General features: G+C 34.5%; 1 protein-coding gene across 3 annotated transcripts in view; it reads left to right on the top strand.

Annotated features, from left to right (window-relative positions):
- The window catches only part of BMPR2 (bone morphogenetic protein receptor type 2), a 192,472-nt gene that overhangs the window by 130,172 nt on the left and 36,721 nt on the right, over positions 1–25,579 (top strand). For all 3 annotated transcript variants that reach the window (XM_014784748.2, XM_087435629.1, XM_087435630.1), the window contains exons 4-5: positions 22,659–22,769; positions 23,770–23,861. In XM_014784748.2, the coding sequence (XP_014640234.1) occupies positions 22,659–22,769; positions 23,770–23,861 (203 nt within the window). The remainder of the gene's footprint in view (positions 1–22,658; positions 22,770–23,769; positions 23,862–25,579) is intronic.

Below are 25,579 nucleotides of genomic sequence, written 5' to 3' on the forward strand. Positions count from 1 at the left end.
GGGAAATGTGTTGGAGAATGCTGTAGTACCAGCAACAGTCACTCTAAATTTCCCTTGGCCTCATCAATGCCCTAGGTATTCTGTCACTTTACCTCCCTACTCTCACAATCTAAGGAGTGGAGTTTGTAGGAACTGAGCAAATATTTATGGACAGTTTGGATGAGAATAATCAGATGATCTGATGGAGACACTATTCCTTTTACTATCCTTTCATGGAAGACCAAATGTGCATATTTAGAAGGTGCCTGTTAAAGAACTGTCAAATAAGATACAGTAGGTGCTTTGAGGGTAGGGAATAAAGGAACAATATGGGAACTATGGAGAAGATGCATTAAGGATTTCAGTGGTTTTAGATATGTGTTTAGGATGGTTTTATGAACAGTTCTAATTTCAGAAAGCCCTGTCCAGTAAGGCATATTTCCCTCTATCCTCTCTCTCAATCTCCAAGCTTTTCTTTCTGCTCTATTCCTACCCTAGTGCATCTTTTATTAAAACTCTGGCTTTCTTGGGTGCTAGCTACAGCTTCTGCTGCCAAAACGTTAGAAACAGCAAAAGGATGTGCAGGCTTTTTTTATTTGTCTGCTGTGTTTAATATTTTTCTCTTGCCACCAAAATTAGAGACTTTAAAAGTACTAAATATTACTGAAAAACCAAATGTATACATTTGTGGAATGTTTCTATGATCCTTAATAGGGATTACCTACAGTGATCTTTTTTTTTTTGTGAGGAATATCAGCCCTGAGCTAACATCCATGTTAATCCTCCTCTTTTTGCTGAGGAAGACCAGCTCTGAGCTAACATCTATTGCCAATCCTCCTCCTTTTTTTTTTTCCCCCCCAAAGCCCCAGTAGATAGTTGTATGTCATAGTTGCACATTCTTCCAGTTGCTGTATGTGGGACGCCGCCTCAGCATGGCCGGAGAAGCAGTACGTCGGTGCACGCCCGGGATCCGAACCCGGGCCACCACTAGCGGAGCGTGCGCACTTAACCGCTAAGCCACGGGGCCGGCCCTACAGTGATCTTTTAATTATCATTATAATAAGTCCCAGACTCATTACAAGGAAAAATAACTGCATTTGTTATATAGAAAAGCAACCCCGAATGAATTTCATCTGCACACATCATGGTTAGATGTTCAAAACATATTATTGAACAAAAGAAGCAAGGCACAAAAATTCCATTTATATAAAATTCAGAAATAGGCAAAACTAAGCATACAGAGAATGCAATACTATTAAGAAAAGCAAGGAAATGATTATCATGGAAGTTAAGATGGTGGCTGTTGCTGGGGAGGAGAAAGGCTCTTATGACCAAGAAGGAGCAGGTGGGAGGTTTTGGGATCCTGGATGTTCTATTTCTTTGCACAGGTGTTAGCTACATGAATGTTTACTTCATGATGATTTACTAATCTGTACATTTGTATTATAAACACTTCTGTGTATATGGGTTATGTTTTATAATAAAAAATGGTTTAAAAGAAAGAAAACAATTATTGGAAAAATTGGAAAACAAATGAACATAAATTTAATAGAAAAAAGCTAATTATTTTTCTCTACACATCTTTCTTGCTTTCCTTGTAAGAGTGAGCACAGTTACTATCATAATTAAAAGAACATCAAATCAGGGGCTGGCCTGGTGGTGTAGTGGTTAAGTTCACCGGCACACTTCCCTTCAGCCGTGCAAGTTGGGATCCCAGGTGTGGACCTACACCACTCATCAAGCCATGCTGCGGCAGCTACCCACATACAAAATAGAGGAAGATTGGCACAGATGTTAGCTCAGGGCCAGTCTTCCTCACCAAAAAACACCAAAAAATAAGACAAAAAAAACATCAAATCAAGGGGAGTTATCTGTACAATGCAATTCATATTTTGTTCTCTAGTCAGCAAATGACTGGAAGATATAACTTCCACTTTTATAGTCAGATTATTTTGTGGTCATTTTCTGAGAAGAAGAGTCTTCAGTGTGAATTCTGGATTTAGAAGTATCATTTGTAGACCAGTTAGGAAAATTGATTAGAGATCTCTGAGTGATTTGACTCTGGTTTTATTCTGTATTGTAAGAATTTTTATTTGTTGTTGTTGTTTTAAATAACAAACATTGCAGTGATTAGATTTCCATTTTTCTAGTGTTAATTTAGGCACATATTGACTTTTCGTACTCAGTTAGGTTATTGATGCTTTCTAAGAAGTGTTAAGTATGCATGGAGTGACAGTACTTTTGTTTTATCATATTAAGTATACATGGAGTGACAATACTTTGTGTTTTATCTTGTCTATGTATAAAGCTAAAAAACAAAATCTGAACAGAACAGAGATAATGAAGACCTGGTAGAATTATACCAAAAATATTTTGAGAACATATTTAATGGTGTTTTCTTTATACTTTAGTGGGTTTTTTAAAAATGTAGCATAGTCTACGGATTAGTCTTTATCTTCTCTTTTCTTGTGTTTACTAAAAATTCTTTATTTACTTAAATGCTGTTTTTATACTTCTTATTTAATGACTTTATTCTAATGAAATATAATTGTTTGTTAGTTTTAATTCATTCTTTAATAAAATAAACAAAATGCTGGAATTCAGTCTCTTCTAATCACAAAACAGCTATTTTAAAGAAACTAAAATTATAAATACTTACAAAACTAGAAGTTAAGAAATATAGGCATTGAATGTCTATCCTGTGTTTTCTTCCCCAGCCTTTTTTTTTTGGTTTAACTCAGATTGTTTCTCTTTCTCTCTCTCTTAGTTTTCCACTATTCCTTTTATAATTCAGCCATAAAATGCCTGGACTCAGCAGAGTATGAACTATTTTTATTTATTGTTGTTATTTGTTGTGTTTGTTTCTTACAAGCTAGATCTATTCACAGTGATTAATGAGGCATGTTAAATTTAAAATACCAACTTGAAAAGAAAACAAACAAGAAATCTGCCTCCTCTCAATTTGTTTTTTAGGACATTAAACATAAACATTAATCTGATTATGATTAGTGTATAGTTGCCATTCCAAACATATTAATTAAAATAAATCAACATTGTTTATTCCTTGTAAAAATATCTGTTCAAAACATTGAGCCGCACAATATATCATTATTACAGAAATGATGTTTAGCAATCTGAATTATTTTGCTAAGGAATTCAACTCTGATTACATTATTTTGATTTTAAATGTTTTTCTCAGCTTTTATGAAAAGTACACTGCTTTAAAAATATTTTTTAAAAACCTAATCCCTAATTTGTCTTTGCACACGGTGTTGTCAAAGATTAAGGAGCCAACATGACCACTGGTGTGTTATATTTAAGATTTCCTTTGTTGCTTGCTGCACATGCAACAATGTTGTTCTTTCTTTGACACAGACCCAGACAAAGGCTGAGTATAGCAAGGAAGCAGACTGCACGCCTCCAGTAGTGGCCCCTGCCTGGCTCCAGGATTTGTAAACAGAAACATCCCAGGCTCCAATGAGGCAGACAGCGTTCCCTGTCTGTTCTGCATTCAGGAAGTGCTTGCTTGTACAAGCCCAGCCATTGCACACAGGCATACATAGCAGTGTTTACATTTGGCTGAGAATTTAACTGAGAAAGCTAACAGGGAGGAAGAAGTGATTTATTAGAGCCAGGGGAACAAGACGGTTTCAGGTATAGCATTATATATAGCGCATATTTGTATAAAAAAGTCCTCTTTTTTTTTTTTTAAGAAACAAAAAATAAAAGCTAGGAGTTTTCTGGTTAAAGGCCCCCTTTATTGCACACATATGTGAAAACACATATTGAAATATTTTTCCTGGCAGTTTTTCAGGGATCTCATATTTTTAGACCATATGACATATCCTGGAAAGTTTTTCATTTGAAATACTTAACCATTAGCATGGTTTTTAACATGTTTAAAAATCTATTTTAATACTTTTTTCATCCTCCCTGTTATATGAATTAATAATTTATCTTTCAGATTTTGGGTTAATGAATATTTTTATGTAAAAGTTATGTTACGTTTTTATTGTAAATTTGAGATTAAAAGCAAAGGGAATGCTGAGCCTTCAAAAAACATTAGAAAACTCATTTTGGCATTAGAATTTTGGAATTAGAAGAACCTTAAAAGTCACCTTGTATAACCACTTTTTAAAAAAATAGTTTAGTGTATTTTAATAGCAAACTTACAGGAACAGCAAAGAAGACAAACAACATTAAAAACATGTACTTGCATGTAGGACAACTCAGAAAAGTATAGTGAATGGAGGGAATCTACTGTATGATAAAAATGCTACAAACACCACTTAGTTGCTGTCAGTAAGAAATTTGTTTTTTAAAAATCCAAATGTTAGCATTGTTTAGAAACATTTAGCAGGTTTATTTATAACTGTGATAAAGTTGAACTGCTGAAACTTGTTCACTAAAACATTTTGACTTGCATTAATGCTTTACATTACCTCGTTTATATTAAAAATTCACATATAAATGCAAGTGGAAAAACTGCCAATACCTGACTTCTGTCCCCTGATTTTCCACACACAATCATATACTTAGGTAAGTACCTTTTGACCCTATAGGGAAAAAATAGCTATCATTCAGAACTACCAATAACAGCAAGAAGAGAAAAAAAAAATTTTTTTTTTTGAGAATGGAATGTTTCTTGTTATAGTATTTCTTAAGCACAGTTTCCACATGTGCGGCTTGCTAGTTAAATGTCTTTTGTCCTAACTGTTACAAATTTGGCGTGGATAGTGCACAGGTTGATGTCTTCAAAAAAGGCCAGCCAGACAGGCCTCACTTTGCCTCTTGCAAAGCACCAATAGTTGCGCTCTAGCAGTGCAGATCTATTTTGACATCCTGAGCAATGTCTCATACCAAATGCTGGAAGAGAAGTTTGAGAATCAGAATTTCAGTGGACTCTTGATAACGTCTAATTTCATGGACTGCCACAGTACCAGGCCTGTAATGATGAGGTTTCTTCACTATAAGCAGCCAAGATTGATGCTACAAAATTTTTGTATTAAAACTCATATGATTTTTTAGAAAAATCCCTTAATCTTTTTAGTCTGTTTTCTTACATTTTACGTTCATTTATAAAAAATTAGGCCATCTGTCTTTAAAGCGCAAACTAGATTATAAAAAACATTAAGGCAATCACATTGACAATATCAAAAATAGGCAGCAGACAAAGGATGAGATGGAAAAAATGGTAGATGCAATAATTTAGAAAAACTCAATGGTCTGAGAATCCCTGATAGGCCCTGAGAATATCACCATAGACTAATTGATACTCAAGATTATGACCCTAGTCATGGAGAAGAGAAATTTGCTCCAACATATAGTTTAGGAAGGCAGGAAAAATGTACATTGTATTTTTAAGAGCATTTTATGCAAAATGATTCATGTTAAAAAACATATTTAATTGTAGTTACTCAGTGGCCTCTTTTTCAACATTTTTGGCTCTCTTGTACTAATCATTTTTCAGTGGTGCCAATAGGCAAGGAAAATCACCCTTTTTTTGAAAAAGGTAGAGATAAGGAGCTTAGTTTTGAGTGTGTTGTTTAGATATCTCTAAAATATTCAATGAGAAATATAAAGTACATTTGTTAAAGAAACTATATGTACATGAATTGATTAATGCAATTATTTAACCCACATATTTCAGAAATCAGTCCAGCTGCTGTGTATCCCAATCAAAGAGATTTTCCTGGTACACATGTTTCTTCCTACACAGCTAAACAGTTGAGTCAGGTCAAGGGGAAAGACCTCTTTCCCTGTGTTCTGTTTTAAAGATTATTCAAAGCTTTTAAGTTCCAACTCCTCACCATTGGTTTAGATAATCAATATATGACTTTGCCACCAGTTCCCTACTTAAGAAGGTCTTCAGTTAGGCCAGGTGTACGGTGTGGTACCTCTCATTTCTATCCCAGTAGTTTTTCTCATAGTTTGCCTACATCTGACATACACAGGAGAAGATATCACTCAAGGCTATCTTGCCTTTTGTTACAGGTAAAACTGTCACTTATGTTCTTATGAAGCATGTTTATATCACACCCCCTACAAGCTTTGTTTATGGCTCAACTACCATTTTTAAGATTGGGTATAGCTCTTCTCATCTTAGCTATTTCAAGTTTCCTTTTGGTAGTAGAAGAGCATATAATGACTGCAAAACCTATTGAATTCCACTGCAGAAGAAGATGGCTTTTTATTTAGATTGCTGACCCCTGTTTTTTTATGGGTGCCATCCATAGAGTTTGATTCCAATATTTATTTTAAAAATAGTGCCATGTTTGTTAATTTTGCTGAATAAAATATGGATCTTTTGCAGAAGAAAACCTGATTGTATATTTCTAATGTTAGTCATTGCTTTGTAATCTGGAGATGTCATTAACAAAGCCATCCAGGGCCTGCCCCGTGGCTTAGCGGTTAAGTGCGCGCGCTCTGCTGCTGGCGGCCCGGGTTCGGATCCCGGGCGCACACTGACGCACTGCTTCTCTGGCCATGCTGAGGCCGTGTCCCACATACAGCAACTAGAAAGATGTGAAACTACGATGTACAACTATCTACTGGGGCTTTGGGGGAAAAAATAAATAAATAAAACTATAAAAAAAAAAAGCCATCCACATATAGACAGTGCTATACAGGCTGCTGTTTGAACAGGCATACACATGTGAGGAACATTCTTTGACTTACAGCTGCTTTTATTCCTTACAGAATCTATTGTTTGCAGTATTCTTGTTGGCTTCATGATCAGCCCTAATCTGCTCATAAACAGCATCCTAGACCTTTTGGTTTCATGTCAGGCTGATCTATCTGCCTCAGTGGTTTTGCAACAGCCCACAACTATGTGAAACAGTTTAACTGTACTTAAGAACATCTTTTAAATGGTTTTGTCTCCCTTCCCTTATTTACTTCTTTAGTTTATTCTAAAGAAATCATTTGATTATCCTATGTTGATGATTTTTTTAAGATGTAGATAGCCCAGTGTATTTGATTTTTTTATGTGCCTGTTTTAGTAATCTTATCTTTTAACATTTGGGAATAAGGAGAGAGCAGAGGGTGATAGCTTATCTTTTGGGTAAACCTCTTGGCTATTTAATATAAACTGGGATTCAAAAGTGACAAACTGAAATTGATAAGATGCCTGTGATATGTTTATATTTTGTAGACAAAGGAAAATAGGTTGAAAACTATCATTTTATTATTAAATTTGTTTGGCATAGAGTTTAATGAGAATTTTTATTTCTATAGTAAATCTTATGTATCAGATACTAGCGTTTCTAAACTCAGACTTTCAGAATAGCTGGGACAACAAAAGTAGGATGTTGGAGGATAATTCCTCATTTATAGCAAAGCAGGAACATTCTGTACCCAGCTAATAAAGACGACAGCTTATACACAAAAACTGGTACTACACTGTGAACTCCTAGAGAGCAAGATATGAGTTCTTTTAAAATGATGGTTGTTGGGTTTTCTTCTGCTTAAAATAAAAATAATACATATTTATTGTAGAAAATATATACATAAAAATTACTCATAATCTTTGTTAACATTTTATTGCATTTCCTTCCACTCTTTTTTCTGTGCATAAGTATTTTATAGTAAAGCATATCATATAAAACATAGACAGTTCAACATAAAGTATCATCAACCCAAGTCAAGATAGAGAACATCCCAGGTGACCCTTGTGTTGTGTCTCTTCCTAATCACAACTCATATTTCCCTCTTAAGGATAGCTATTATTCTGACTCTTATGATAATCATTTCCTTGCTTTTCTTTATACTTTCTCTATCTTCTGATATATGTCTATGTGTTTAATATAGTTTAATTTTTCCAGTTTTTGAAATTTGTATAAATTAAATCATAGCGTCTTCTTTTGTGTCTTGCTTCCTTCACACAACATAAGATTTGTTTGTGTTATTGAGTGAAGCTGTAGTTCTGGCGTTTTTTGTTTTTAAATATAATGAATGTAAGTCACTTCTATTGCTATGTAGTATTCTGTTGTATGGATCTAGCACAATATACCACTGGTCCATTCTCTTGTTAATAGACATTTGGGTTTTTAATTTTTGTATACTGTGAATAATTCAGCGATGAACATTCCTGAATGTATGTCCTAGTATACATGTGCATGAGTTTCTCCAAAGTATATACCTAGGAGAAGATTTGCTCAGTCATAGAGTATATGTATATCTTCAATGTTAGTAGATAAGGCTAAACTGTTTCCAAAGAAGTTGTACCAATTTGGACTAAAAGCAGAAAGTTCTCTTTGCCGACACCTTTGCTCATAATAGTTGTTCATGGAGTTTAAAAAAAGGTATTAAAATATAAGACATCAATAACAAATAATTGAGAGGGTTGTAACTAATGAAGTTAAAGTATTCTCAGGTCTTTCTACTGTCCAGAAAACAGGTGGGCAAGGGCAAATAGTCTAAAATAAGAGTGTACATAAAAACATGTAGATGTCACTAATTATCTTAAATGTAACTTACCACTAATTATCTTAAATGTAAATAGAAATTAAACATTCAATTTAAAAGACAAAGATTGTTTGGATTGAATTAAAAACACCAGCATTCACATGCAAGAGAATGAAGTTGAACCCTACCTCACACCATATACAAAAATTAACTCAAAATGGATCAACAACCTAAATATAAAAGCTAAAACGGTAGTATTTTAGAAGAAAACAGGGATACATCTTTATGTTGGATGTACTTGGATTTAGCAATAAATTCTTACCTTTGACACCAAAAGCACAAGCAACAGAAGAAAAAAATAGATGAATTGGATTTCATCAAAATTAAAAATATTTGTGCTTCAAAGGGACATATCAATAAAATGAAAAGATAACCTATATGCTACAATATGGATGAACCTTGAAATCATTATGCTAAATGAAATAAGCTAGACATAAGAAAATAAATATTGCATGATTCCACTTATATGAAACATCAAGAGTAGGCAGATATATAAACACAGAAAGTAGGTTGGTTACCAGGGGCCAGAAGAAGAGGAAAATGGGGAAAATGCTTAATGGTTACATAGTTTCTCTTCAGGGTGATAAAGTTTTGAAAATAGTGATAATGGTCGCACAACATTGTGAATGTAATTAATGCCACTTAATTGTACAATTATGAATGGTTAAAAAGGCAAACTTTAGGGCCCACCCCAGTGGCATAATGGTTGAGTTTGGCATACTTGGCTTTGGCAGCCCAGGTTCGTGGGGTTCAGATCCCGGGCGCAGATCTACATCACTCGTCAAGCCATGCTATGGTGGCCACGCACATACAAAATAGAGTAAGATGGGCACAGATGAGCCATGCTATGGTGGCCACCCACATACAAAATAGAGTAAGATGGGCACAGATGTTAGCTCAGGGCCACTCTTCCTCAAGCAAAAAGAGGAAGATTGGCAACAGGTGTTAGCTCAGGGCCAATATTCCTCAACAAAGGAAAAAAAAAGGCAAACTTTATGATATATGTATTCTGTCCCAATTTTTAAAAATTAATAATGTAATATACCAAAAACCATTGAATTGTATGCTTTAAATGTGTGAATTGTATGATATATGAATTATATCTTAATAAAAACACTAATAATCCTATTATAGTTTAGGTTATTTACAAGAGAAACATCTAAAACATAAGGATACAGAAAGGTAAACAATAAATTGATGGGGATTATACACAAATATTAGCTATATTAGTATCAAATCAAATGGACTTTAAGGCATCAAACATTACCAGAGGCAAGGAGGGTCACTTCATAATGACAAAAATTCAATTTAACAGGAAGATAAAACAATTTAAAATTTGTATAGAGCTAATAATACATATACTTAAAATATATGAACCAAAAATGGACACAACTAAAAGAATAGATAAATTCTTAATTATAATAGAAGATTTTAACACAACTTTCTAATAATTGATAAGCAGTAAAAAATTCAATAAACAGGTAGAAGATTTGAACTACTCAATGAATAGACAGAACGATGTTCACAAGCTTCTTTTATAATTTTTGTTTTATTTCGTTTTTTGGTGAGGAAGATTGGCCCTGAGCTAATATCTGTGTCAATCTTCCTCTTTTTTCTTGAGGAAGACTGATCATGAGCTCACATCCATGCCAATCCTCCTCTATTTTGTATGTGGGATGCCGCCACAGCGTGGTTTAATGAGCGGTGTGTAAGTCCACGCCTGGGATCCGAACCTGCTAATGCTGGTGCTGCGAGAGCAGAGCATACAAACTTCATCACTATGCCACTGGGCCAGCTCCCACAAACTTCTGTTAAAAGCAATAAAGTATAAACAACCTAAATTAGGGTGTTAAAGGGTTCTTAATGATACAGGATGATGCTCATTGAAAAGAAGCAGACTACAGAGGTGGGTATGGTAATTCCAGTCTCATTTAAAGTGCTATATGTGGATTGGAAAAATACTTAATCTTTGATCTTCCACAGTTTGACTAGGATGTACATCAGTAAGATTTTTTTTGCATTTATCTGGGTCTTCTTAAATCTATGGATTGATGTGTTTCATCAGTTTTGGAAAAGTCTTGTGTATTATCTCTTTCAATATTTCTTCTGCACCATTTCTTCTCTCTCTCCCATTCTACTGTGATGTATATTAGGCCATTTGATATTATCTCATAGATATTGGATTTTCTGTTCTTTTTTCTCCTCTCTTTTTCTCTTTGTGATGTAGTGTGGATAATTTCTGTTGATATGTATTCAAGTTTACTGATTCTTTTGTCAGTTGTGTCCTTTCTGCTGATAATCACATCAGAAGAGTTTTTTAGGTCCACTACCATACATTTAATTTCTAACATTTCTATTTGGCTCTTTTCTAATAATTTCTGTATCTCATCTGACATTTTGCATCTGTTCACTCATGTGTCCACCTTTTCCTCTATATTCTTTAACATTTATCATAGTTGTTTTAAAGTCTCTGATATTTTCATCATCTGCAATGTTTCTATTGATTGCTTCCTATCTTGACATTGAACCATATTTTCTTGCTTCTTCACATATCTTGATTTTTGGTTGAATAATGAACATTGCAGGTAAAAGAAGAATCTAAAATAAATAACATTTATGTTCAGAAAAGGATACACTCTGTTTTGTCAAGCCACTAGAATGAGGGTCTAGCCACTAGAATTGAGGGTCTAAGTGAATGTAGTCTGTAGCTGAGCTATATCTGGGCTTTGCTGTTGCCTTAGTTTGATTCAGTTCCCTATAGGTTTCAGATGATTTTTGAGGGCAGGATGAACCTTCATTTTAGTAGGGTTTAGGATCTCAGTGCTTGTGAGATTTCTTAGTTCTCTGCCTTCAGCCTTTGGTAAGCCCTATACTCCAGCACTTCAGGAAAGAGCTCTCTAAACTTTTCTGCCCCTTGCCCAGCCAGAGATGCACACTGTCTTGTAATCAGTAAGGGCCTGGAGTGCCCAGAACGTTTGTCTCATCTCTCTTGTCCTATCCTCAGATTTTAGCAGGCCCTGTGTACCTATGCCTCAGAGGATTCTCTCTGTTCTCTTGTCCTGCCTCTATTCATACTTGTGAGTACTTGATGAAGGCCTGTAGAAAAGAGTTGGGAGGTAACTGCAAACTTTCTTTGTGTCTGCAGTCCCTAGGTATTCTCAGCTGTCATGCTATTCAGTACTCAGCCTTTAAGAATTTGTTAAATGTTCAGCTGTTGCTTCATACTCACCTCTATGGTGTTCTTCTCCACTCACTGCCTCATCAAGGATAAAGGCAGTCTTAGGTCTCTTCTCTTAGAAACGGTTTGTCACATTCTAGTATTTAATCCATTGGGTCTCTCTGTGTCCTTAGCTCTTAGTGAGATTTAAAGAAAAGGCTATGATTTTATAGGTTTTCTGGCTTGTTGCTAAGATGTCCTGGCTTATTATTAGGATGGAAGCAAAATTCTCTTGTGTCTTTTTACTCCCTAAGCAGAATTGGAGGTCCTTTTTTAAACATTTTAATGTATCTGGTGTGATGTATCATTTCATCTTATCTAAAAAGCCATCAGTTGAAAGACTTACCATTATTTTTCTACCACTGAGAAAGAACACTAGTAAATAATTATGAAGTGCCATCAATTGTATGATGCATCCCACTTTAAGAGATTTTTGGATGTGATTAATGTGTATTTTAAAATTGATTAAATATGATGCTAGTTACCTGCGCACATGTGGACTTGATTTTTACTCTGGTAATGGAGTAACACTCAACAGCAACCCCTCAATGTTTCTGTCAACAGACCATTTGAGGACGTCATGTGAGTTCTCTTGTTTGAAACTCTCCATTGGATGGCAAAATGTTGATGGTTGCTAAAGTGTAGTGTTAGGTATTTGGAGGTTCTATTTACTCTCTACTTTCGTGTATAGTAGGAAGTTTTTATAATAAAAAGATTAAAACTTAAGCAAGCAAACAGTCTTTCATTGGCACTTTCTGGTATAATTAAGAAAGTACCTGCATTAAAATCCTCAGAAGGGTGTCAGTGTATGGGAAGAAAATTCCAAAGATGAAAATGGAGAGCACTCTTTTAAAAAATGCTGTGTTACTCTTCTTTTTTTTTTTTTTTTTTTTTAAGATTTTATTTATTTATTTTTTCCCCCCAAAGCCCCAGTAGATAGTTGTGTGTCATAGCTGCACATCCTTCTAGTTGCTGTATGTGGGACACGGCCTCAGCATGGCCAGAGAAGCAGCGCGTCGGTGCGAGCCCGGGATCCGAACCCGGGTCGCCAGCAGTGGAGCGCGCTCACTTAACCACTAAGCCACGGGGCCGGCCCTGTGTTACTCTTCTTAACAATGTTTTTCATGGCACATATGAAAGAAATGTATGTCAAATCATTACGTTGTACCCTGAAACTAATGTTATAGTCAATTATATCTAAATTAAATAAAAAGAAAGAAATGTATGGAAAAAGGGAACATAGGCATCTGATTCAAAAAGATATTAAGAAAAATCAGACTTGGATGTGAAAAAGTTTTAGGGATAGATACCTAGACCAGTTTATTTTTCTTCTGTTTTTAAAGTTCATGTGAAGTAATTTTGAAAATCTATGTCCAAATAAGTCTAAAGGAGGTTTTTCAATAAGTAAAAAATAAACATTCTAGGGGATAAGTCATAGTTTGTCATAGTTTAAGCAGCATAATTTTTAGTATCTCTTCTTTCCTCTGAATAAAAAAAGACCATATAGTTAACATTTGTAGTGTTTTCAAGACATTGCTTTTCTTCATAGACTGTGAAAGTTTCATTGCTTATATCAGTGACAACAACAATTTTTCAAATGGCAACATTTCTAGAAACCTTACTATTTATATTATCACATAATTTTCTCCTTTTTCCAGAAATTTTGGTATTGTTGAAATTACTATCTAGCAACTAGAAATACAGAGTAGGAAGATTATCATTCCTATTTTGTGATAAAACTTTGATAAAATTAAAATATACATCACTTTAGCTATATACAGTGTTTTCATAATGTAGTAAAAACAAGACTATCTAACCTAGAAAGCTAAATCTTAATGTAAAATCTTTAATAATTTTCATTTGTGTTAAACATTCTATACTTTTTTAAATATAGTGGTTTCTCAAGATAGAGAGTACACCTTCTGTTACATTTTAAATTTCAATTTGTAATGTTTTTTAAACTAAAGGACGTTAATTTAAATTTTATATTATTAAAATTTAGGGCCAGCCCTGTGGCTTGGTGGTTAAGTGCGCGCGCTGCGATGCTAGTGGCCCGGGTTCGGATCCCGGGTGCGCATCGAGGCACCACTTCTCCGTTCATCCTGAGGCCGAGTCCCACATACAGCAACTAGAAGGATGTGCAGCTACGACACACAACTATCCACTGGGGCTTTGGGGGGAAAAAATAAAATAAACAAAATCTTTAAAAAAAAAAAAAAAATTAAAAATGTCCATATATTTCAGAGTTTAAAAAATAGATGTTTTTCAATAAAACTAGATTTTTTATGACTTCCAATTCCTGGTTGAATTTAAAACACACTTTTCAAATAAGTAGTGTGGTTTAATTCTTTTGGGAATTATAACATTGGTTGTCTTTACTCATTTGCAGATAGTTTTATCCATAATGTCACATTAATATTACAATTTTCAATATTTAATTTTTCTTTTCTTTTTTTTTTCTTGTGAGGAAGATCAGCCCTGAGCTAGCATCCATGCCAATCCGCTTTTTGCTGAGGAAGACCAGCCCTGAGCTAGCATCTATTGCCAATCCTCCTCCTTTTTTTTTCCCTTTTCCTCCCCAAAGCCCCAGTAGATAGTTGTATGTTATAGTTGCACATCCTGCTAGTTGCTGTGTGTGGGACGCCACCTGAGCATGGCCAGAGAAGCAGTGTGCCGGTGCGTGCCTGGGATCCAAACCCAGGCCACCAGTAGCCGAGTGCGCACATTTAATCGCTAAGCCACGGGGCCAGCCCCCTAATTTTTATTTTCTTATACTGTAGACTTAAAGAATCTTTTTTATTAACTCATATATGTGTTTGAATTACACAACACAAAAACCCCCATTTAAACATGCAGCCTTTCTAATTTGGAAATAGCAAACTTTTGTTTCATAGTAGCCTTGTGAATTTTTATTGATCCAGTTAACAAGTAGTCTTGTTATATGAAAAATCTGAGTATATTTTGTCTGTCACATTGGTGATAAAATTTGGGGCAGGTTTTTTTAAATGTTAACTAGATGAAATTGAATTTAATTGTGTATATCCCTTTTTTATATATAATAAATCCTAGTGATTTACTAAAGCTTCCACCTTAGGAAACTAGAAAAAGATGAACAAATTAAATTCAAAGTAAGTGGAAGAAAAGAAATAATAAAAGTTATATCAGAAATCAGTTAAATTGAATATAGGAAATTAATAGAGAAAAATCAACAAAACCCAAAGCTGGTTCTTTAAAAAGATCAATAAAATTGATAAATCTCTAGCCAGCCTACCAAGAAAAAAAGAGAAAGGAAATAAATTACTAATAATCAGAAATGAAAGAAATATCATCACTACTGATTCCATAGATATCAAAAGGATAATAAAGGAATATTATGAACTCTGTGCCAACAAATTGGATAACTTAGATGTAATGGACCAATTCTTTGAAAAACACAATCTACCAAAACTCACACAGGGATAAACTTGTAATCCGAATAGTTTTACCTCTATTAGAGATATTTAATCAATAATTAATAACCTTCTGAAACGGCATCAGTCTCAGATGATTTCACTGTTTAATGCTAGCAAATGTTTAAAGAAGAAAGGATACCAATTCACTACAATCTCTTCCGGAAAATAGAAGCGGAAGGAACACTTCCTAACTCATTCTGTAAGGCCAGCAATACCCTCATACCAAGACAATGAAAAAACATGTCACACTAGGATAAAATATTTGCAAAACATATAACCGATAAAGGATTTGTATCCAAAATATGCAAAGAACTGTTAAAACTTAACAATAAAAAAATAAATAGTCCAATTAAAAAGTGGGCAAAAGATCTGAACAGACACTTCATCAAAGAAGAGAGACAGATGGCAAATAAGCATATGAAAAGATGCTCAACATCATATTTCATCAGGGAATTGCAAATTAAAACAGCGAGATACCATTTTTAAAAAAACCTGTTGAATGGCTAAAATCCAAAACACTGACAGCACCCAATGCTGGCAAGGATGTGGAGCAACAGGAACTCCCATTCACTGCTGGTGGGAATGCAAGATGGTACAGCTACTTTGGAAGACAGTTTGACAGTTTCTTACAAAGCCAAACATAGGCTTACCATTCAATCCAGCAGTCATGCTCGTCAGTATTTACCTGAATGAGTTGAAAATTTACATCCCACAAAAACCTATACACAAATGTTTATAGCAACTTTATTCATAGCTGTCAAAAACTGGAAGGAATCAAGGTGTCTTTCAATAGATGAATGGATAAACAAACTGTGGTATATCCATACCATGGAATATTATTCACTGATAAAAATGAAATTTTCAGCCACAAAAAGACATGGAGGAACCTTATATATGCATTGCTAAGTGGAAGAACTCAGTCTGAAAAGGCTATATACTGTATTATTCCAACTATGTGACATTCTGGGAAAGGCAAAACTATTGACATAGTAAAAAGATTAGTGGTTGCCAGAGAGTAATGGGTGAATAGGTGGAGCACAGGGCACTTTTAGGTTAGCGAAACTGTCCTGTATGTTCTGTAATGGTGGATACATGATATTATGAATCTGTTAAAACCCGTAGAACTATACAACACAAAGAGTGAAACCTAATGTAAACTATGTAGTTTAGTTAATAATTTATCAATATTGGTTTATCAGTTGTAACAAATGTACCACACTATAGTCTGCTGAGGCAGCTGTAAGGGAGGAAAAAGTAATTTCCCCTCTACCCTTCTAGGTTCTTGGCTGAGACCCACCCTGTAATAAAAGAATAACAGGAGAATAACACAGAAGTCTAATAACACGTATACCTCCTGTATACATGGGAGATACCCAGGAAAACCGAGTAACTCTCCAAAATCACCCAAGCCACCACCTTAAATACCATCTCCAGCTAAAAACTAAAGAAGATGGGGGCCAGGAGGGACTAGTTATGGGAGGTTACCAGGAAAAGCATAGTAAACAAGGGTATGGTCCTTGCCTTCTCCATTGATAAGAGTTTTTAGAGTTTTAGTCATCCTCCTCTTCCTGTTACAGAGAGGGAGACACCCTTGTTAATGGAGATTTTCCTTATAAATGTAAATGTCTCTCACAAAAGAGTAACTTCTACTTGGTTTTCAGAGCTTCTCCTGTGTCTGTTATTTCTTAAAAATAACCAGCTCAATGGGAATGCAAACTAGTGCACCACTATGGAAAACAGTATGGAGATTTCTCAAAAAATTAGAAATACCGTATGATCCAGCTATTCCACTACTGGGTATTTATCCAAAGAACATGAAATTAATAATTCAAAAAGATTTATGCACCCCTATGGTCATTGCAGCAGTATTCACAATAGCCAAGATGTGGAAGCAACCCAAGTGCCCATCAACAGATGAATGGATAAAGAAGATGTGGCATATATAAACAATGGAATACTACTCAGCCATTAGAAAAAGATAAAATCATGCCATTTGCAACAACAATAAGTAGACCTCAAGGATATTATACTAACCAAAATAAGTCAGACAGAGAAAGACAAATACCATACGATTTCAATCATGTGTGGAAGATAAACACATAGTTAAGGAGAACAGATTAGTGGTTACCAGAGGGGAAGGAGGTGGGGGGAGAGCAAAAGACGTAAAGGGGCACATATGTATGTTGATGGATAAAAACTAGACTATTGTTGGTGAACACAATGCAGTCTATTCAGAAACTGAAATATAATAATGTACACCTGAAATTTACACAATGTTATGAGCCAATATGACCTCAATAAAATAATTAAAAAAAAAAAAACAATAACCAGCTCAAAATAATCCTTATGCCAAAGAGGCATATTTTGAGAGGTCACATTCTGCTCCTTTTCCCAGTCATAACAAAATACCATAGACCTGAATGGCTTAAACAACAGAAATTATTTTCTCACAGTCCTGGAGGCTGGAAGTCTAAGATTAGGGTGCCAGCATGGTTGGGTTCTGTTGAGGACTCTCTTTCTGGCTTGCAGGTGGCTGCCTTCTCATGGTTTCCTCACATGGTAGAGAGAGAGAGAAAGTAAGCCCTCTCTTGTCTTTTCTTATAAGGGCACTAATTCCATCATGAGGACCTCACTCTCACAGCCTCATCTAAACCTAATTATCTCCCAAAAGACCCATTTCCAAAAACCGTCAGATTTGGGGTTAAGCCTTCAACATAAGAATTTTAAGGGAACGCAGTTCAGTCCATAGCACACACTAATGGAAGACATTAATAATAGGAGAAACTGTGTTAAGGGGGAGGGGGTATATGAGAATGCTGAATGTGACAAGAACAAGCCATGTCAAGTCAGCATTCACCATGGAACCCCTTTTGGTCTTTCTTTTCCTTTCTTCTGTCTTCTTTGGGCCTCTCTACTTTACTTTAAATGTCACTATTTTCCACTATCTCCTTGTTTCTCCTTTTGCCTTCTACTTGTCATCTCCCACCTTTTCTCTTTTTTGATCCTAATGGACCATAAAATAAAATGTGAGCATTATTTGCTGATTTTTTTTTTTGCATCTTTATTGAAGTAGTGCATCATAAAGTGTACGTATTTAATGTGATGTGATAGATAGACAGATAGATAGATAGATAGATAGATAGATAGATGACAGACAAAAGACAGACATACAGGTACAGATATAGGTATAGATATGTAGACATATATTGCTGTGAAACTACCACCCATTTCAAGATATATACTTTAAGTATATTCCATATTCCAGACAGTTTTTCCATGCAATATGGGCTGTACTACTTCTCGGTCCATATCCTCTACACTTAGAGAAACCATTATTCTCACATTTATCATCACCATTTAGTTTTTTGGGTGCTAAGAATTTCAATATATGGAATCCTGCAGCATCGAACTCTTTTGTACCTGTCTTCTTTTCCTCGACATATTGTCTGTAAAATCTACACATATTCTTGAGCGTGTCTGTAGTTGACTCTTTATTGCTGTATGTTATTTCATTGTATGAATATACCACTATTTATTGATCTCATTTTATGTAGATGGACATTTGTGTTAATTCCAGTTTTGGGCCATTATGAATAAAGCTGGTAGAATATTTTTGTACATGTCCTTTGATGGACATGTACACTCATTTCCTTTGGGAAAATACCTAGGAGTGGAATTGCTGGGCCTCAGAAGAGGTGGTTTTAGCATTAGTAGATCCTGCCAGAGAGTTTTACAAAGTGATTGTACTCATTTACATTCTCACCAGCAGTGTTTCAGGAGTTCCGCTTCCTCTACATCCTCTCCAACACTTGGTATGACCAGTCTTTTCAACTTTAGCCATTCTGATGTGTGCAGATGCATTCTTTTTTAATGGGTCTTGAGAACTGTGGTATGTTTATCAAGATTTTAGTTTTTATCTTCTCTCTTTTGGGGAGCCACATCTTATGTGCTTTCAGCTTATTTTCAAATTTATTTCATAGACTTTGTAGTTTATATCTACCACTTCATTTTGAGTCAGTCATTCCTGTTCTATTTAATAAGAAAGACATATTTTAGAAGACTTAAATTTGTGTTTCCAGCATAGCTAAATTCTCAGCAGATAGTAAAACAAAAATAATCTCATTACTAGTTTACGTTACTGATACATTTTGGATTCATGAAGATAAATTCACAATAGTTTTAAACATTTGGGCCATCCCTGGTGGCCTGGTGATCAAGCCCGGTGCATTCCACCCCAGTGGCCCGGGCCCAGTTCCTGGGCATGGACCTACACCTCTAATCTGTCAGTGGCCAGGCTGTGGCAGCGGCTCACATACAAAAAGAGGAAGATTGGCAGCAGCTGCCAGCCCAGGGCAAATCATCCTCAACAACAACAACGACAACAAAAAATGTTAAACATCTGTAAGTTAAATTTCCAAATTGTAAGTCATTTGTCATTTTGATACTTAAAATTCCTTTTAAGCCAGGAATAATTGTCTTCTCTCATTAGTGGTGCCTTTTTTATTTTTTTGATCATGAGTTTATTTTTCATTTTTTTTCCTGAGATATAACAAACTTCCAAAAGAATGCCTGAACCGTATTTATTCTGTTTGAGGAAAAATTATAAAGTGGACTGCCATGCAATCCCTACCCAGGTTAAGAAATAGAAGATTGTAGGAAGCCGCAGAAGCCCCCTTTGTGTCCCTCCCTGCCAGTGCTCTTCAATGACCTTTAATGTTTCTTTTTTACTTTATAATTTTAGCATTACAAATATATCACCAAATAGTACATTTTGGTTTTGCCCTTTTTAAACCTTTATATGAATGGAATCGTACTGATGTATGATTTTGCTTCTTTCACTCCAACTTTCAAAAGACTTTGCTTTGTGTGGCAGTGTTATTTGTTTTTGTTATCTATTTGCTGATTTTTTAAAACAAAATACTATGCTACTCTTAGAATTACCAAGTTAAACATTTATTTTCTTCCTTAAAAAATAAAAAAAGATTTTTTGATTTATGTGTGTAAACAAAAAAAAGCAATGCCTTTGTAAGTAATTTACTGTTCTGTTGTGGAACTTTTGCTAATATCACATTTCATTCTATCTAATTGAACTGCAGCTTCCATAATAATGAATCTGGAATGGTACTGATTGTCTTATGCTATAGTTGAAAGCTGCAGATACCCAGAAAAAACAAAGTATCTGACTGTCAGTAATGATCTGACAGTCAGTAACGGAATAAGTCAATAAAACGTAAAATATTTGTGTATATCTTATAGTAAATACTAATAATCTATAGTAAATTAATAATCTGTAGTAAAATAATAATCTATAGATTATTATATAGTGTGTGTGTGTGTGTATCTATGTTTTTTGTGTGTTGAAAATAAGAGTTTCTCTTTTGGGTTGGCCAAATTTTGAAATCAAGTAGTTTTTTTTTAATTGAGGTAAAATTCACAGAACATACAATTAAATATGTTAAAGCGTGTCATTCAGTATATTCACAGTGTTGTGCAACCATTACCTCTATCTAGTTCCAAAACGTTTTCGTCAACTCGAAAGGAAACTCTGTACCTGATAAGTAGTCACTACAGATTTCCCCCTCATCCCAGTCCCTGGAAACTGCTAATCTGCTTTCTGTCTCTGTGGATTTGCTTATTCTGGATATTTCACATAAACGGGGTCATAGAATATGTGACCTTTTTTTATATCCATTGTATGGATAAACCACATTTTGTTTATTCATTTATCATTTTATGAACATTTGTGTTGTTTCCATTTGTGGCTGTTGTGATTAGTCAGGCCATGAACATTCCTGTAGAAGTTTTTGTTTGAACACTTATTTTCAGTTCTTTTGCAAATATGCCTAGGAGTGGAATTGCTGGGTCTTATTCTATGGTTAACTTTTTGAGGAACTTCCAAAATGTCTTTTACTGCAGCTGCACCATTTACATTTCCACCAGCAATGTACAAGAATTCTAATTTTCTATGTCCTTGCTGATACTTTTTATTTTCTGTTTTGTGGTTTTTTTTTTAATTATAGCCATCCTCGTGTGTATGAAGTGATATCTCATGGTAAAATGAGTTCTTATATGTAGCTTTCTTCCTGTAATTTATTCTTTATGTTGAAAATAGGTACAATTATCAATATGTTAAAGTCTATTAAATTCCAATAAATGTCTTGTAGATTAAAAGTTTTACAGTGCTTCAATAGATCCTTCTATAGAAATATTATTTTGACATTTCAAAATTCAATTGTGCTTAATTTGACTGAGACAAATGCATTCATTTAGAACTGAAATGCCCATCAGAGGAACTCTTTGCCACAGAGGCTTCTAGTTTGATACAATACATAATTATAATGTTGAAAGTGAGAAAGATTTAAAATACGATATGCTTGATTTTGATTGAGTGTAAAGAATGATTAAATAAGGATATTAGCAGTCATCAAGCCCAGCCTCTGGTCATTATTACCAAACACTACATAAATACCTCTGGTTAAAAAAATATGAACAGCTATTTCATAGGGTAACTCATTCCATTTTAGACAGCTCTATTTATAAACTATAAGTTCTTCTCTATACTGAGCTAGAAACTGCTGTCTGTGAACATGCACTAACTGAATCTTCTTATTCTCTCTAGCTACGAGTCCGTTTTTCCACGTGAAGACAGCTATCTTATATCCTCTCAAATTTTCTCTTTTTCCACCTCACACACTTCCAGTTCTTTCTACCCATCACATTTCACAGTTCTCATACTGTCACTATTCTACTTGCTTTCTTCTGGATGTGCTCCAGTTTGTGGGCATCCATCCTAAAGGGTGTTTCTCTAGACATGATCTGATCCACAGAATGGAACTAACACATAAAATGGTTAACATGCTCGTAATAGCTCTGTGATTTAGATATGTCTTCCCTTTCTGCAAGTGAATAAACTTAGGCTCAGACAGGTGAAGAAATTTTCCCAAGGTCATACAATAAGTGGAAGAACTGAGTTTCTAGTCCAGTTCAGATTTAACTGCCTACAAAGCCATGCTGTTTTTATTAATAATAATAATATTAATATTGATAAACATAATAACTATCATTTGTGGCATAGATAATATATACTCAGATTTCTATTTAAGCCTCACGGAAGACTTGTGAGGTAGAGAGTACAATTTTTACAAATGAGAGAATTGAAGATCAGAAAAAAATAATTTGCTAAAGGCCACTGAGAGAGTGGTATAGTCAAGATTTAAAACCAGGTGTGATTCTGAAGACTGTTCTCTTAAATATTATACTATTCTGTCTATGCTGTTCCATGATATAGTTGATATTTCAATAATTAGGAGCACAACTAACTGGTGTTTCAGCGTTCTAAATCTATATAAGATAATCTATATGGTTACAAAAGTATATAATTTGCAATTATTCCAAATTTTATTATTAATAAATATTTTTCTTTCATTTCCTTTGATACAAAAATATTGCTGATTTGACTATATATTGATATAGCTTTCTGTCAATATTTAACAAAATACTAAAAAAAAAAAGATGACCAAATTTTTATACTTGTTTTCTTTTAGGTCCACCTCATCCGTTTAACCGAGATGAGACAATAATCATTGCTTTGGCATCAGTCTCTGTATTAGCTGTTTTGGTAGTTGCCTTATGCTTCGGATACAGGATGCTGACTGGTAAAAATATCACTTTTTATCCTACTGTTTATTAAACATGCCATTTAATGAGAATTTATTTTCTTGTTTTTAAAATCTCTGTGGTAAAAAACATCTCTGTGCTACTGTAGCTCTCATCCTTCTCTCTTAACAAACTTTTTTTTCCTAATTTTTATGAAAAGTTTCAAACATCTACCAAATACCTATCACCCAGCTTCAACAATTGTCACATCTACATATCATCTATAGCCCCACTCACTACACTCTTCCATGCCACTGGATTATTTTGAAGTAAATCATAGATATCATTTATCTATAAAAACTTCAGTGTTATCTCTGAAATATAGGGACTTAAAATATATATAACCACCATAACATGTTCACATCTAAAAAAGAATAGTAATTCCTCAGTATTGTCAAATGTCTAATCAGTTCTAGTAAACTTTAGGTTTGATGAGCTTTTTAGGAAATCAGCACCCATTCATTCATTTGAATAACTTTAATAAAACTTTCTTTAATGTTTATGCAAATTTTTTAGGGTTTTAAACTAGGTCAGTTGTTGGAACCATCTCCCAGAATTCAGCTTTCATGTTATTCATCATTCATCTTCATTTATAGATGATTCCTGGCTTAGTACATAGTTTTACTCCCATTGACATTAGGCATAAGTCTTGCTGCCTACCCTTCTGTAGCTCTTGTTTTTAACTGTTAATATAATAAAAAGTGTAATAAAGATCTTCATTTTGGGCCGGCCCCGTGGCTTAGCGGTTAAGTGCGCGCGCTCCACTGCTGACGGCCCGGGTTCGGATCCCGGGTGCGCACCAACGCACCGCTTCTCCGGCCATGCTGAGGCCGCGTCCCACATACAGCAACTAGAAGGATGTGCAGCTATAACATACAACTATCTACTGGGGCTTTGGGGGGAAAAAATAAATAAAAAAAAAAACTTTAAAAAAAAAAAAAAAAGATCTTCATTTTAAGAAAACTACACATTAGTAACTTCTTTTTCCTATTTCTATAGGAGACCGTAAACAAGGTCTTCACAGTATGAACATGATGGAGGCAGCAGCATCAGAGCCCTCTCTTGACCTAGATAATCTGAAACTGTTGGAGGTAAGATTGCTCTTAGATTATGGACTGTTCTTCCTACTCTCGTAGTATAACTGAGACAGTGACTTCATTCACTTACTAAATCATTCATTCATTTATTCAACGAGCATTTATTGAGTATCAATTTTTTGCAAAGGTCTATTCTAGACACTGAGAATATAGATAAACAATACAGATAATCCCTCCTGAGGCTTATATTCTAGTGGGAGAGAGTCTACAAACATGTAAACAAATGTATATTATTTCACGTAGTAGTAAATGCTGTGGAAAAAACTAGGGCAGATAAGGAAATAAGCAAGTTTTGGAAAGGAAGTTATTAAAGAAAGTTTATTTAGAAAGGAGATGGAAAGTATATTTAGAAAGGAGAAGATGTTTGAGTACTGACTTGTACAGAGTATGAGAATAAAGACAGGTGAAATTCTGAGAAGAATCTGCCAGGCAAGGAATATATAGTAGATGCCAAATAAATATTTCTTGTCTGTGCATATATTATATATTTTATAGGTACATATGACTATTATATATTCCGTAGAATTTAATTTTCGTTTGGTAATATCTCAGATTGTGTGTTAAAAGTCTTACCATGATGAATGTTTTTATGATCTTTATTAGGAAAAATAAACTATAATCCCCAAACCAGAGATTGTTAAATAACAGATGTGGTAGATTTGATTAATAAAACAATATTTTAAGAAGCTTCCATTTGGGAGAAAAATATAATAAAGTTAAAAGCCAAATTCAAAAAAATTATTTTGACACATGAATTCATAAAGAGCTGGTATAAATCAGTATAAAAGAACAATCCATAAAAAAATGGACAAAAGAGATGAACTGCCAATTCACAAAAGAAGCAAGTGTGACTAATAAATGTATAATAAGATGTCCACTTCATACTAAATTGAAAAAAATACTAATTAAAACCATAAGATTTTATCTTGGACTGAGTAAAAGAAACAACTCCCAAACATTGCTGATTTAACTATATAGTGATACAGCCTTTCTAAAGGGTAATCTATCTCTTTGTTAAATTTTAACCTAGAAATAGTGAATGAAATATAACAAATATCCTTAAATAAATAATGATAAATCCCTAACTTGTTGCAGTAAAAAGTGAGAGAAATCCCCAGAAGCCAAAAATGAAGAGAATGGGTTACATTTTGTTGGTTCTTTGTGTAGTGAGTAATTTTTTATTGTATCCTAGATGTTGTGAATGTTATATTGTGAAGCCCTTGTGTTCTGTTAGGTTCTTCCAAAGTGTGTTCATTTTCATTGTTTGTTTTAGTAGGCAATTAACTTGGCTGGACAAATTGCAAACTTGTCTCTTGGGCGGAAGCTCAAATCTCATTTCAGTTATTTTATCTTTAGCTGGAGTCTGTCCCATGCATTCACTGGGTTTCCCCCTCTCTGATTCTTCTTTCTGGGATTCTTCCCTCACTTTCCAACAGCTGTGGTTGCCCCAAATTCTGTACTCTGATTCCTAAGGCCAGAAAGATTATGGATTTTCTATCGCAGTTTTAGCTCACTGCACAATGCTGATTTCAGCCTGCTTTCAGGCTAAAAGCTATAAAAATCAGTAGCTCACTCTATGTCATTTCTTTCTTCTAAGTGTTGTCTCCCCTCAGAATCTACCTCCATTTGTTCATTCTCCAGCACTCTTAGATTTCTTTTTCAAATTTTGTTCAGAGTTTATAGTTGTTATCTGTGGGAAGGCTGGATCTGGT

The sequence above is a fragment of the Ceratotherium simum genome, chromosome 9 (assembly GCF_057802395.1).
Source record: "Ceratotherium simum simum isolate JZ-2026a chromosome 9, ASM5780239v1, whole genome shotgun sequence".
NCBI lineage: Eukaryota > Metazoa > Chordata > Mammalia > Perissodactyla > Rhinocerotidae > Ceratotherium > Ceratotherium simum.